The sequence below is a fragment of the Morone saxatilis genome, unplaced genomic scaffold, assembly GCF_004916995.1.
Source record: "Morone saxatilis isolate NCDOM2014 unplaced genomic scaffold, NCSU_SB_2.0 Contig14, whole genome shotgun sequence".
Classification (NCBI taxonomy): Eukaryota; Metazoa; Chordata; class Actinopteri; family Moronidae; genus Morone; species Morone saxatilis.
Genome location: NW_023339696.1, coordinates 1,136,726 through 1,152,143, shown reverse-complemented (window position 1 = coordinate 1,152,143; position 15,418 = coordinate 1,136,726). Strand labels below are relative to the sequence as shown.

At 38.9% G+C, this 15,418-nt stretch overlaps 2 protein-coding genes across 2 annotated transcripts in view; one reads left to right on the top strand and one right to left on the bottom strand.

The window, feature by feature from the left end:
- The window catches only part of zgc:158403 (tetratricopeptide repeat protein 39A), a gene marked incomplete at its 5' end in the record, with an annotated part of 767,589 nt that overhangs the window by 39,526 nt on the left and 712,645 nt on the right, over positions 1-15,418 (bottom strand).
- Positions 12,083-15,418, top strand: part of gspt1l (G1 to S phase transition 1, like) — an 18,665-nt gene continuing 15,329 nt past the window's right edge. The window contains exons 1-2 of the mRNA XM_035654226.1: positions 12,083-12,530; positions 14,026-14,070. Coding sequence (XP_035510119.1) covers positions 12,338-12,530; positions 14,026-14,070 — 238 coding nt within the window. The 5' untranslated portion in view covers positions 12,083-12,337. The remainder of the gene's footprint in view (positions 12,531-14,025; positions 14,071-15,418) is intronic.

Genomic DNA, 15,418 nt, shown 5'->3' with positions numbered 1-15,418 from the left:
ATATATATATGTATATATATTGTTTTTATTTTTAATGTAAGACAATATTTTTTGTTTAACAAACTTTCAGATTTATTAGAGACTGCCTACCATTTCATGATGCTAATAGCTTCATGCAGTCCATGATCTTTTCACATTTAAGTTATTGTGTAACCTCTTGGTCACAAACAGCATCTACAGTAACCATGTTCGCCAGGTGCTCAGTGACCTTGTGGTTCCACTTCAACTTCAGGCTCAATAACACATGGAGCATCCAGCAGCAATTTTAAGGTGACCTTACATAAATACTCATTTGGACAAACAACGTTTTCTACTCAGGGGAGCAAAATATGGAATACCTAAAGAACTCAACCTGGATCCTGAGTGGAATCATTTTAAAGTCAAACTGAAACAGATCCTGAAGAGGCATCAGTCATGTTGTCCTGTCTGATTGTTTGACTGATTTTTTTGTTTTGTTTTTAGCCCATCAGACTTATTTTAGCTATATAGTTGTGTTTTATCTCAGAAGTAAATTTGGTTAGAAAAATCTTATTACTACCAAAAGACTACTGACCAATATTATGGAAGTAACACCGAAGTTGTATTAAAAGACCAGTGTGTAGAATTATGTAGCATCTAGCGGTTAAGTTGCAGATTACAACTGTTTGAATAGTGCTCAGCCTCCTGAGCATGTAGTAGAAACTACGGTGGCATGAAAAACTCATAAGGCCCTATCTAGAGCCAGTGTTTTATTTGTCTGTTCTGGGCTAATGTAGAAACGTGTCGGTTTAACAAGGCATTTGCTATCTATCATAGTCAGACAACACATCATACAAACTAGTTCTTTTCTAGCATAAAAAACAGAGTCAAATTCCTTGTATGTGCACACATACCTGGCCAATAAAAGTGATTCTGATTCTGATAACCCAGGCCTTATTGGTGCATTTGCTGATGCTGATGATGTGTATTCTTCGAAGGACACCAAATATAAATACAAGGTATACTTTAATGCTCCCATGCAGAGAAACTGGGGCAAAGCCTTCTACTTTAAACATAGTTTAAAGTTGTTCCTCTCAGCTTAAGTCTTTGGAAAGAAGGGAAAGACTTGTACGTTGCAAGGAGAGGCCAGAGTAAGGAAGGTCCTGAAACTACATTCCAAACTGGAGCACTGACTCAGTCTCCTTGTAGAACGAGATCTGGTCTGTTGACTGACTGCGTATCCAGGCTTTGAAAATAAAGAGAAGAGGATGTGGAGGGGGGTAGTTGACCCTCCCCTCACAGCTGTGACTCCATTCCTGCCTTGTAGCCCCTGCCCCTAGCTCCCCCTCTCCATGCTCCATGCCCAGCTCATGCCCACCCTTCCCTTGGCTCTGTGAGCGGCTGTCTAGGACAGATTACGCTGGCAGGCGCCCAGGCTGATGCCAGGCCCTCGTCAACAGAGTGGCCTTTGTGCTAAGATGACAAACCACAAAGTCAAGCCAACATCTGCAGGATAAAGGGCTGGAGGAGTGGGAAGGTCAGCTGAGGGGAGGAAAGGCCAGAGTGGAACAGAAGGGCAGGAAACAAGAAAGAGGAAAAAGATGGTGGAACTCAGCTGGATGAACTCAACAGCTCCCCCTAGGTATTTCTCAGTAATGCTGAACTTTATGCAACACAAAATGCAATGCAAAAATGATACTAAAGACTGTTTTGGATAAAATGTCACATGCAAGATATTTTTGTTAATATATGTAGCCGATAGAAAGATAGTTGATTATTGAGTCATCAACAATGAGGGCATCAAATGCACTATTTTGGACTCTGGGAATGAGACTCAACAATCAACTATCTTCAAGCCTCTAACCCAAACAGTCTTTATATCTTTCTCCGCTCTGATTTGTTGTTTTTGTTCAGGCCCAGTGGATTCTTGCAAATACTATTAGGAGCACTAGGAGGAGCGAGAGTAACCTGATTTCTTTACAGATTATCTGTCTCATGTTCTACTGTCAGGATATAGTGAAAGATTCAGCACATATGCCAAAAAATATTTTTTTACCTACTTAGTTACCTACTGCAGCTTTAAGTGTTCTAATATTATATTTCTTTAAATGTTGATGCAGCATTCTGAGAAATCATTTATGCCTGTTATTAAAATGCAATCTGCATCCAGACAAGTTATCCAAATAAGGAAAAACACATGTTACTGCAAGGTGTAACTGTGTCGTGATCAGATCTACCTGACCACATCTGGAGGTAGTCTGGCTCACATTGTGGGCTGATCTTGAATTAATGCAATCTAATACAACGTGCTGGTTCCCTTCCACAATGTAACTCATATAGATATTAGTCAGCATAAAGCAAATTTATTGTTATTTATTTGATAACATACAGCTAACGTAATGATAATAAAATAATGATTGACAGAGGTTTGCTCAACTGTTACTGGAGCACAGAGCAACAAGGGGGGTGAAATATGGGAATTTAATGTAGTCAGTTGGACAAAGTTTCTCGGAACTCAACAACTCACAAAAAAAATGAAGGGCGTCTGGGGCAGAGATCTGATCTCAGTGAGGATAATGCTTTAAAAACAGCAGGTGTGAGGCACCAAGGAAAGATTGGCATTTTAATAGCAGGCTTAAATGTGTTGTGAGAAATGTGTTTTCCTGCAATGTTGAGAATGCCTTTTAACCACTTAAAAAAGACAGGGAACTGGATATACAGTTTCTGCCTCTTTTGCCCTGAATGTCCCCCTGTATGAACACTGTTCTGCTGTCAGACTGCTTCATAGCTGCACTCGAAATCTCTTGTGTCATTGCTGATTGGCTGTGCTTTCACACAGGACATAACAAGAATACACTAAACAGCAGAAGAGGTGTTTTAGGGTGGATTTTTCCTCTGAAGGTTGGATGGAATAGAGTTGACATCCAGCCTTTTTACACTAAAGTCTGTCACTAGATGACTTTGGGGTGTCCTGTTGGATTAGAGAGCAGAGAAGTAGCCATATTGCACACAGAATTCCTTCCTAGCTTCAAAGAGAAATACATTTATGATTGGTTCAGGAGCAGAGTCTCAATTCACTTCAAATAAAGCAGCTCACTATTAACTGCAGTTAAAAGGTTTAGATTCCTCACTGTAAATAGTCTACACAGATGATATATATCTAACCCACCCAATTACTAACTAGAATTATTTATAATGAAATAAATCTGTATAGAAGAAGTAGAGTACCATAATCTATTTAATGAAAAAAATGCCTACTGAACATACTCCCTTAATTAATGTGCACTGCCCCACAATCACTGCTGGGGGGAAAATACATCAGGACATCTGAAAGATTTTGGGTTGTTGTAATTTCATGAGTAAAAAGTCACAATATTACAAGAGTAAAGCGGTTGTTATTACAAAAATGAAGGCATAATTTTACATGAAGAAGTTAATAATTATTTGAGATAAAGTTGGAATTCTAGTCATGAAGAAAAATCACACTATTACAAGATAAAACTTTAACTGTACAAAAGCAAGTGACTATAAGAATAAAGATAAAGTTGGAATTTAACAAGACAAGTTATGTTACAAGAAAAATAACAAGATAAAGAGGTACTGTTACAAGAACAAGTCATGATATTATCTCACATTACAAATTCAACTTTTTCTTGTAAGATTACAACTTGACCTTTCTCGTACAAATTCTGACTTTATGTTGTGACTTTTATTTTTCCAAATATTATGGCTTTATTCTCAAATGTCAGAAGTTATTTCAAACCAGTTGCCCTAATACTCCATTGTATAAAATAAACTCCAGCCACAGCTTTGTGACTCTAACTCAAATTTACTTTATGATTGCACACGCAGTGGGGGCCAGAGTTTTGAATTTCTATATGAATTTATTTTTATTTTTGTCAGCAATGCAAGCTGAGCAAAACGTGGCCTTCTGTCACAGAGGATGTATGAGGAATATTTCCTTTCTTTGAAAAAAACATCCTGCCAGACCTGGATTCAAAGTACTTCCTGTCCTGGTTACCCTTATCCTAGTGCCATATTACAAGGCCAAATAGATGTTTGTGTTTGTCTGTTTGCTTATTTGTCATTTTATTTGTTTGTTCTGAGTTGATTCTGCCAGGCTTGGAAATTCAACCCAACACTTGTCCTTATCCCATTGATGTATTTTGCTATAAATAATCAGCAATAGCACAAGCTAAGGATTGTTTTGATGTGTTTATTAACTTTTCTTTAAAGGTTATATATATGAAATTCACTTGCCACTAGATGTCACTCTAGAGCATCAGCATCTGTGACCAAAGCAAAAACAGCACTATGGCTGACCAGACTCCATTGACAAAAGCAGTCATTCTACCTAGCAGATAATCATAAAACACTTCAAACTGGACAGAAACAAAGTAAAACTCACCAAAACTGTCTTTTGTTAGTCTTTCCACTGTTCCAACAATCACCAATTCTGGTTTTGTTGAAATAAATCCTTAATTTATCAACTCTCCTAAAAGCCAGCAGGTTCACATGGAGGGACACACGTGCAGTTCCAGGACCTGCTGTATTAACGCAATTACTCCACTATATCTTTAAATAGCAAATAGTTGTTTGCTGCTATATTAATGTTCTAACTCTCATATATATATATATATAACCTTTAAAGGATTTCTGGGGATAGAAGGTCACAAAGTTCAAACAGTGTCCCACACTGGGACAATACCACAGACATGTTTAGGGTAGATCCTAAAGGTCTTTACACAGTTTGGTTGGAACCATCCCAGATGGAAGTTAGTCAATGATGATGGAAATGTGGTGAAATCTGTGGTTGTCAATCCAAACTATGGTCTAGATTTCACTGAGACACACAAGGTCAGGTCAGAAATTTTGGGACAAATTCTCATAGTGTGACTGCTGCCACCGTCAACCACAGTTACAAACCAACCAATCAGAATATTACATGAAATGACACAGAAAACACTGTCTGACATGACACTGAACTGCCCATAGACATGCCCTCAAAACGGATATGGTACAGTGAAGTAGTAAGAGAATATTTAAAAATAGCGCAAAATTTTGTTTTGTGATATTGTATAGATTTGATTTTTGTGTTTAAACCCCCGACTGCTAAAAAAGACTGTTGTAATGAAAACTGGGGGCTATGATGTTGGATGTTAAATGATAAATACAAATGCAGATCCCACTGTCCTCCAAAATTATCACAATGGAAGTTTGTCATGAATGCACACCTAATATAAAACTGTGATGGGGACCTCTCTAAAAATGCAAACATCTTTCATCTCATATTCAGCATTTTGATGCAACTTTACACAACTTAATTAACAGGAATTCTCATTGTTTTATATGACTTTTGGAACTGAATGGGATTGAATGAGCCTCGGTAGGTTTTGCTCCCATGGACGTGCCTCAATGTAAAAACAAATTTGGCCATTGGTGTCCTTTAGTACTTTGAGCCAGGTACTGGTTGAACATTTACTGTAAAGAGTTGTAAAATGTGGATTAAATGTGGTGGTTATGATAAGGAATGAAGATTACAAAGGAATCTATTTGAGCTTTATTGCACTTGTTCTGTAGATAATGTCTTTACTACTGTTCTTTATTTAATTATTATATTGTGTAAATGAAGGGGAATCTTCTTAATGATTATTATGTTCTGTTATGTTATTATAATGTAAAGCGAAATCAATAACTTTATAACCTTACAAGAACATGTTTTGATGAAGAGCTTTTGATTTGATGTAAGGAAATGTCCTGGACTGTCCTGCCTCTGTCACTGTCTGAATGATGATTGTATTTAAATCAGCAGAATCTTATCCTTGAATGTTTTCTACCATTAGTTTACAGTACAGAAACACTGACATATTTTGTGTAATTTTGACAGATTAAATTCAACATTTGTATAGTCTTAATGTTTAGTTCTAATTCCAAAAGTACCTCTCCATCTGATTTTTAGTCTTCCTCTATACTGTTGGGAGTTTGTGGTTCGGTTTTTCAGTGTACGTTCTTAAAGCTGCAGTAGGTCATTTTTATGAAAAACAACCTTTGTTATATTTGCTGAAACTTTCACTATATGCTGACAGTAGAACATAAAACAGGTAATCTGTGAAACAATCAGGTTTCTCTGGCTCCTCCTAGTGCTGCTAATGGTATTTGTAATAATCCACCGGGCCTGAATGAAAACAACCAGTCAGAGCCAACAAAGTTAGTTGATTGTTGAGTCTCATTCCCAGGGTCCCAAAGTGTCTGTATTTTATGACCTGGGAATGAGACTCAACAATCAACTATCTCAGGAGCCAGAGGAACCTGTTTTTTTCACAGATTATCTGTCTCATGTTCTACTGTCAGAATATAGTGAAAGTTTCAGTGAATATGAAAAAAAAGTTATTTTTATGTACTGTGGCTTTAAGTACATTTGTAATTGTATTTGAGCCCTAGATGTCTGACAGAGCAATAAATGAAAGCCAATGGGGAAAACATGGTCAGGCATTGATAAATAAAAGCACATTTACAGACAGTGAAAATCACAATGTGGAAAAGTACGTGTAGTATGTATGAATGTGTTATAAGACAGAATTTCACAAGTAAAGGGGTATTACTACGGTATATCTAATGTAGCTACAAACAGACCCAAATAAGTTGGTGGTATAATCTGTAGAAATTTCAACTGTCCTTAAACTAAAAAATTTCAGTGATTGAAACTGAAATACTGGACTGAAAGTAAATGTGTATGTCAGTAACCTGCTTTCAGACTTTTGTGCAATCTGAACCCTAACCTTCACAACAAACACAAAATAAGGCAAAACAGCGGTACCAAAACAAATAAAAATTTATGAAAAATACTACTGATTACTGATAAGTGTGGACTTAAGTCACATGACTTGGGCTCGAGGCAAAATTGACCCTTCCTAAACTCCACCCCTTTTTGCTCTGTGCTCCAGAAACAGTTGAGCAAACCTCGGTCAACGTTTTCCTTTCCTGTACTTAGATATGCTATGTGCTGTGCTAGTCTATGTTGAAAAGACAAGTGAAAAGATAAAAGGGACATACGTAGTCACATCTTAAGGAAGCTAATGTTAACAAATCCCTTGCTTATTCACTAGATAATTTACATCAATTGATGGCTAGCCAGTTACAATTCTAAGCTAATGTTAGAAAAATGCTAGCCAATTAGCTAGTTAACGATTAATGTAAATTAGCTAGCTAGTAAGCAAGCATTTTGTTTACATTAGTTAACATCCACATTACCACATGATCAGATCCTTTCATTTGAGTCACTTAGAATGATATAAAACACAAACCGTTTGTTTGGTTTAGAATTTGTTTATTAGCACCTTAACAATACATTGTTTTCTAGATTAGCACACATTTAGTTTACATTGTGTGATTGTGTCATATTGCTACTTGGTTTAATATGTTGTTTATTCATTTCTGTTTGTCTTTGAGTTACCTGACTGCTTAGTTCTACTTCCTGGTTTGGCAAAAGTTGGGGCTGAGGGCAGAGCCAAGGACCATACCAAGAGCTCTGACACCAGGGGGGATCAGTGATTCTTTGTGTTGACTTTCAATAATTGTCTATGTGCTCCTCACCTATGTGTATTTATTGGTTTGATCAGCCAGTATATATTTTGTCCTCATGTCTCATTCTGGTAGGTCTGTTAGGTGAGTTAAAGTCTTGGTAGCCTTAATTATTCGTAGGGTTGTGTTTTTTTTGTTTTTTGACCTCTTTAAGGGCCCTATAACTCAGTTAATTCAGTTGCCTTCAATAATCTGTTTTGTTGAATCTTTTGGGGGGAAAATAAACCCACCTTTTGAATTTAAAACCTGTTACTTGTGTCTTGACTGCTTGGTGCACAACAATTAGCTTACAAACTGAGATGTGGCTGTTATGTCGCTTTTATTTTTCGACCATCTTCAGAATGTTGTTTCTTTTTCACAGAGACAAAGCCTAGCACATAGCATATCTAAGTTCAGGAAAGGAGAAAGTTGACAGAAGTCACAAAAGGGGCGGGGCTTAGGAAGGGTCAATTGAGAATTTAATCTAATGATTTTAGACTCAACAAAATCAAAACAAGTTTGCAATGTGACTTTGACTTCACTTGGACCATGCCTTTTGACTTGGAATGACTTGATATCTTCCCCATATCTGTATTATTGACACTAATTGCAAATTTTTGTTACAACAGATATACTTTAAATCAGTTAATGTGTATGTCAGTAACCTGCTTTCAGACTTTTGTGCAATCTGAACCCTAACCTTGACAACGAACACAAAATAAGGCAAAACAGCGGTACCAAAACAAATAAAAATGTATGAAAAATACTACTGATTACTGCTGATAAGTGTGGACTTAAGTACATGGACTTGGGGTCGGAGGCAAAATTGGACCCTTCCTAAACTCCACCCCTTTTTGCCTCGTGCTCCAGAAACAGGTTGAGCAAAACTTCGGTCAACGTTTTTCCTTTCCCTGTACTAGATATGCTATGTGTGTGCCTAGTCTATGTGTAAAAGACAAGTGAAAAGATAAATAGGGAAAAATACGTAGTCCATCTTAAAGGAAGCTGAATGTTAACAAATCCCTTGCCTTATTCACAGATAATTCTACAATCAATTGATGGGTAGCCAGTTACAATTCTAGGGACTAATGTTAAGAAAAAATGCTAGCCAATTAGCTTAGTTAACGATTAATGTAATTTAGCTAGCTAGCCTAAGCAGGCATTTTGTTTACATTTAGGGTAAGCATCCCACCATTACCACATGATCAGATCCTTTCATTGAGTCACCTTAGAACGATATAAAAACACAAACCGGTTTGTTTGGTTTTAGAATTTGTTTATTAGCACGCGCCTATAAACCAATAGATTATATTTAAAATCAGGTTTTTGAACAGTAAGCCAATCACATTGACAAAGCATAAAGGGTGGTGTTGTCAGGTGCAAAACACATCACCGCATGGATCCAGTTTGCCTTAAAATCATTTTCAATGTTTATTTGAAAGTACTAACAATTTCCAAAAAGCCAACCAGTTTGTTTCTGTAAATGAATTGGTTCTGTAAATTCCAATTGGTATTTCACACACACCCCTTGACTGGTTTAAATACCTACCTCTCAGGCCACACTCAGGTTCATCCAACTCCAATCCTGCAGTTCCCACCCGTCCCCCGTCACCACTGTGTGCCCCAGGGCTCTGTCCTGGGCCTTCTCTTCATCATCTACGTCCTTCCCCTTGGCAATATCTTCCGGCAAATAACATCCACCTTTCATTGCTACGCGGATGAACACCCAGCCTCTACCTCTCCAGCAAACCAATTCCACTCTCCCAACTTCCTCCCTCACTGGACTGCTTCATGAACTCAAATCCTGTTTCTCCAACTTCCTCAAACTAAACAGTGAATAAAACAGGAATTTCTTTCTTATTAGGCACTAATCAACCCTCTCAAAAGCTGACCAGTTTTTCCCTCACCATCGACACTCCTCTGTCTCCCCCTCCCCCCAGGTTAAGAGTCTGGGTGTCATCCTTGACAGCACATTATTCTTTCCAATCCCATATCAATGAACATCACCCTGGTCTGCATATTTCCACCTACGCAATATTAATCGGGCCTCCGCCCCTCCCTTTCTCCCCACTCCACTGCCATTCTTGTACACAGCCTTGTCACCTCCCGCCATCGACTACTGCAACCTCCCTTCTGCTTCGGTCTACCCACAATTACCTCTGTTGTGCAGCAACACTGGGCTCCCGGTCAAACTCCGCACTTGACTTCAAATCCTCCTGTTTAATTTCAAGGCACATCACAACCTTTCCCTCCATTATCTGGTTCCGAAACTCCTCCCACATTGCCACCCCTTCCCGTTCCTCAGATCTGCCTCCTCTGTCCACCTCTCTGTCCCTCCCGCCCCCCGCTCGTCACCATGGGGAATTGCAGGGCTTTCGGCTGCTCTGCCCCCCGATTCTGGAAACTCACTCCCACCAGACCTCAGGAACCTGGACTCTCTCACACTCTTCAAATCAAGGACTAAAAACTCACCTATTCAGAATTGCATACCTCACTAACTATCTTACATTGTCGTTTTTCTTATCTGTTTCTTATTTCTTTACTGTTTTTATTTTTTATTGTGTTGTACGGTGTCCTCGAGTGCCCAGAGAGGCACCTTTAAATAAAATGTTATAAATAAAATGTACCATTCTACTGCTAATTTTTTACTCAGTTTGTGGAAAATATATATCATAATTTGTTTGGGGATGTGAAGCACAAGGGGTTTAGGACTGGACTTATTTCAACTTGACTTTGGACTTCATAGCCAAAACTTGAGACTTTAATTGGGACCCACCTTTGCAAAAATCAATTTATGTACTGGCAGTGATAATTACATTTTGACATACACCACAATAAAATGTAATATGGAATGTTGCGTTACAGTAATTGCAACACATGTACAATCTAATGCGCAACACATCCTGGCTTTATTTAGTCTTTTAAGCCCATTGAAGTAGTCCTGAATTTGCAATTATATTGTAGACGTTGTTGCTTTTATTGATGATGCTTTTGTCTGAAAGAGACTTATTATCAATCAAATAATAGCAAACAATTATTAAGTATATCACTTCTTTATGTACTGCTCAGTCTAAAGGTGAGTGTTGGCTAGTTATTGAATTTGAAGTTATGCCCGCAGGGGCACTACTTTTTTACAAAAGGGGCCAACTTCCTCTGGTTGAAACTGGTAATTTATTTGTTGGACTTGATTTCGAACCGAGGGCATATTTAAAATTCACAAAATATTTTATATCATAATATAAAGTGTGTTGTATATATATTAGTTCAGTTCACTTGATCAGACAGGATTATCCGGAGGAGCTCTACAGGAAAAGTTGCATGATATTTATGTTGCATTACTACTGTCGTAATGGTGTTCATTAGACTTCCTTATTATAGGTTTGTATTGACTTATAACCAAGCTGTTTGGCACCACCTCTTGTACCCAAATCTGGTTATAAATGCATTCATTGGTTGCAATGAAAAAATTAATTAAAAGGGACTTTTGTTTCTTACTTTATTAATAGTGATTGGAGATTGGTGTGTTAAGGGCCTCCGCAACACCAACCCGATTATTCAGCCGTCGGACGCGTCAGACAGTCGGGCGAGGTTCGGTGACTCGATCGGTTCGGTGTTTTCCCGTCGTCAGTCGGAGTCAGCGTCAGCCTTCATTTCGGTGCCTCAATTGACCAATCTGATTGGTGGAGTGCTATCCCGTTGATAGCGAATCAGTGAGTGCACGAGAAAACCGGGAAGTGACTAATGGTAAACATACTACGCCAACGCCAGTATCTTGTTAATTATTAGCCATCGTATTTTCCGTTCAGCGAGTAATGACAATTAACGATCCTGTTGACTACTATCAAACACTCTCTCCGTTATTTCCGGTTTTCATTTTTTTTGGCGACAACACAGATTAGCCGCCGCCTGCTGTTATGTGGCGCATTACCGCCTCCGCGCAAGAACGTACGCTCCAGTTGGCGTCGGTTTGGTGTGTTCGGAGGCATTTTTTTGACCGACTCGAGGAGACGGGAGCCGACTGATCAGTCCGACTGCTTTTCTGCCGACGGTCGGCCGTCGGGTTGGTGTGTGGAGGCCATTACAAAACCAAACATATATTTTTTATTAAATTATGGACCATTGGGTCATTATTTCCCTTATTAGTTTGAGTGACAGGGCAAACGTTTTAATAACCTTATTATTGGTGTTCCAAAACTTTCTCAACAATTCACCATGAGGAATTTTGCAATCCTAGAATATGTTAAAAATTCAGTGCGCAACTTAAAATGTTGTCTCTAAGTATAATGAGCTTTCCAAACCAAAAAAAAAATCAATGCACATAATATTAGTGAGTGAGTCAAGTTGTTTTACTAAGCATATAAGTCATTCTCCATTTGCTACCATACATCCATGTTTGCTAAAAGAAACCCTTAATCGAATCTGCGGTTCCTGAAAAGGTCACAAACTACTGACGTAAACTCTAGCCTTTGGGGAATGTAGTTTTTTTTGCCTTCGGGACTCTTTCAAGACAAATGTTTTCCGCTTTAGAATAAGACTTCATATCCCAGAGGTCACTGCGGGTAGCACGTCGACTGACGGGACGCATTAGCTCACGCGGACTGTCTCTGGGAGTGCTGAGTCGAATATCCTCTCTGGCGTCTCACCGACAGAAACCGGCTGTTTTATTTCACCGGAATCGGAGACAAAACATTGCACTTAAAGTTGGGACGCTCCTAATCATTCCAAGGGGTGACCTTAACACCGGGTTTTGGGCGGACACTTACGTAGACCGAGAACTGCGTAGCTCAAATATCACAGTAGTGAAAATCCAAGACCCACGATGGACCCGAGAGACACTGCCCCTGATTCCTGGGAACAAGAGGACGATGTGGAGGCCACAATCGACGGACAACTTGAGTCGGCATTTCAAACCTTAAATGTAAACGCTAAACCGTTTGTGCCCAATGTAAACGCCGCCGAATTTGTTCCGTCTTTTCCCATTAAGGCACATTCGGAAAATCTCGACTCTGCTGGTAAGTTCACAGTCACGTTGGGGAGCTACGCTAGCTAGCATTCAGCTAACGGCAGTCTGGGCTGGGTAGTTGCTAGCTTGCTAGCCACTGTACAGACACGCGTTCCTTGAAGCGCAACACACGTTAGGTTAGCTAGTTGCCTGGCTGTTTGGTGTAACTCTAATTTACTTGGTATGCCGGACGCTGTTTAACTTGAACTGTAACCTGCAATGTTAACGTTACTAAAGCAGTCGAGTGGTGCTGTAGCTTGTCGAACAGTCATAACTGGCTTTAAAGGCAGCAACATAGCCGGCATTAGCTTGTTACAACTAACCGGCGGAAGCTAGCTAGCGTTTTGGTTAGCCCGTGTGGTTTCTCAATTGAACGCCTCTTATCTCTGTGTTTAGTTAATGTGTTTGGCAGAGCAACTGTTTGTTCTAACCAGTAAATGGAACCAAGAACTGAGGTGCTGGTGGTCACCTCTGTCATTTTGTAACAGTCCGACTTCACCTGATGGTAAACGCTGGGCTCGTCATTGGAAAGAAATTAGTGGGAACGTGAGTGTTTGGTGTGACGTGGATGTTCTGACGCACTGCTGGTAAAGAGTGGGGCAAAATGTGTCATTAGAAACCGCGAGCAGGCAGACCTGGCAGAGGCTGAGTGCTACAGCAACACGGCCGCTTTCATTTTATGTTAGCATATCCCATATCTACATAACTCCCAATAAATAGCTTAGACCAACACACACTGTGTTGGACACATCCCGCATGCCACGGGTTCCAAAACCTTCCACTAGTGTCCCATTTATGCAAACCATGGGCCATGTCGCCCAATGGAACTTTTCTCCAACACAAACTTGAAATGTAAAGCTGTTGTCTTTCCCCAGCCTTGACTTAAGTTGCCATGTGGACATAGTGGCATAGTAAAATCTGTTAAAGCGACAGTAGGCAACTTTTATAAAAAAAAATTTAAAAAATCCTATTTGGTTAAACATTAACTACTTGATGGTACTAGTGCAGGATAAAATGTACAACAATAAAATACAAAATTCCACCTGAACAAAAACAAGCAATCAGAGCCATAGATTATTGTTGAGTCCACCAGCCCAAAGCATTTTAACATATTTTTTGTTCTGATTCATTGTCTTCATCCAGGCCCAGTGAATTATTTCAAATACCATTAGGAGCACTAGGAGGAGCCAGAGGAACCAGATTGTTTCACTGATTAACTGTCTCATGTTCTACTGACTGATATAGTGAAAGTTTCAGCAAATATAATTTTTTATAAGAATGACTTAATGCACCTTTAAGGTGGCCTCTGGAGGTATAGTGAAATCTGTTTATGCAACATGAAGCAGTAGCCTTGTTTTCATTTGAACTCTCACAGTTTAAAGATTTACACTCAGTATTGAAATGCCCACACTGTTTCACTAATTGAGTTTGGTCTGTAGCTAGGGGAACAGGTCAGTTGGGTTCATGTCAAATTAAAAATAACTTGACCATTGTTTATTTTTCAGTGGCTGTTGAAAAGATATCCACCATGGAGGGGTCAGAAAATGCTGGTACGTATGGGGTCCATGTATAAGCGGGATTTCTCTCTGTGCTGTGTGTCACATACATGCTGTTACTGCTTACCTCATTGTCCGACGTGTGCAGGCCCACCCTGAACCGACAGGATTAACAAAGCCTATATTGACTCTTACATCATGAGTTACTGAGACCCAATTACAGCAGTTCTTTTTGCCTGAAAGCTCAATTCCCCCTTTCTGTAGTCTTTTAGCAGTGTTGGCTATATGTATCTGCATCTTTTGACCACAAACTAACAGCAGTGAGTTTTAAACACCTGTTTATCTTTTGTTTTGTCTCAGGCTGGATCTTTGGATCTTGCTCTGTCACATTGACTGGGGCTCTGTTTCATTATCATTTTAAAAAAGAAATGGCCTTGTTTTAGTGGCAGATAACAGCACAAAACGTACAGGAGTACTTTAGAGAGGCTTGCGGTTTTCAAAATCGAGTTGACTTCTAAACTTGTAAAATGTGATTATGAATTATTTGTTTCTCCTGATGTGAGATATCTATCGTGTGCTAGTGTGCAGCCTTGGTATTTTTTTCCCCTTTGTTATGTTAATAACTCCAATAGCTAACCTTTATAAAGTTATTTTTGGCATATTTGCTGAAACTTTCACTATACCCTGACAGTAGTACATGAGACAGATAATCTGTGAAACTAATCTATGTTTCCTCTGCCCCTCCATAGTGGTTTCCTAATTGGGCATTTGCAAGAATCCACCGGCTATAATTGATAACAACAAACAGCATTTTAGCATTTAGCCAAATGATGCTGCAGCTGTGTTAGCATTGTTATCGTCTCATTCAATTCTGCAGTCATGTAAATAAGGTACAAGGATAGTCTGTTTGACACTTGAGTGGAAATAATATCACAGTTAGAAGAAAGGGAAGCACAGAGATGTGGTTGTATGTTAACTGCTGACAACCACAGCAGTTGATGCTGTAGATAAATTAATAGAACAGAGCAAATATTTAGGTAGTAAAACTTTTCCTAAACCACTGGTTTACATTGTACAAGGTCACAAATGTACTTAAGGCATATTGAATGTGGGAGGTTTTTTGATAGAGTAAGGAAACTTCTGGTTGTTTAAAGATTAATGACTCTTGTAAGATTTTGTAAAGTAAGATAGGAGCTACACAAAAGTGACGTGACAGTAAAACATTTTGATAATATAATATACAATATAATTTTAATGTGTTAGGACCCCAAAGTGGCCACAATATAAATCTAGTGTAGCTGTAGTGATTAGCAGAATAGGAAATAAGGAATATAGGATTTTTTTTTCCTTTTTGTAATTTAATTTTCTTTGAACTATTTAACTGTTTTATCTCTTCTGGCCT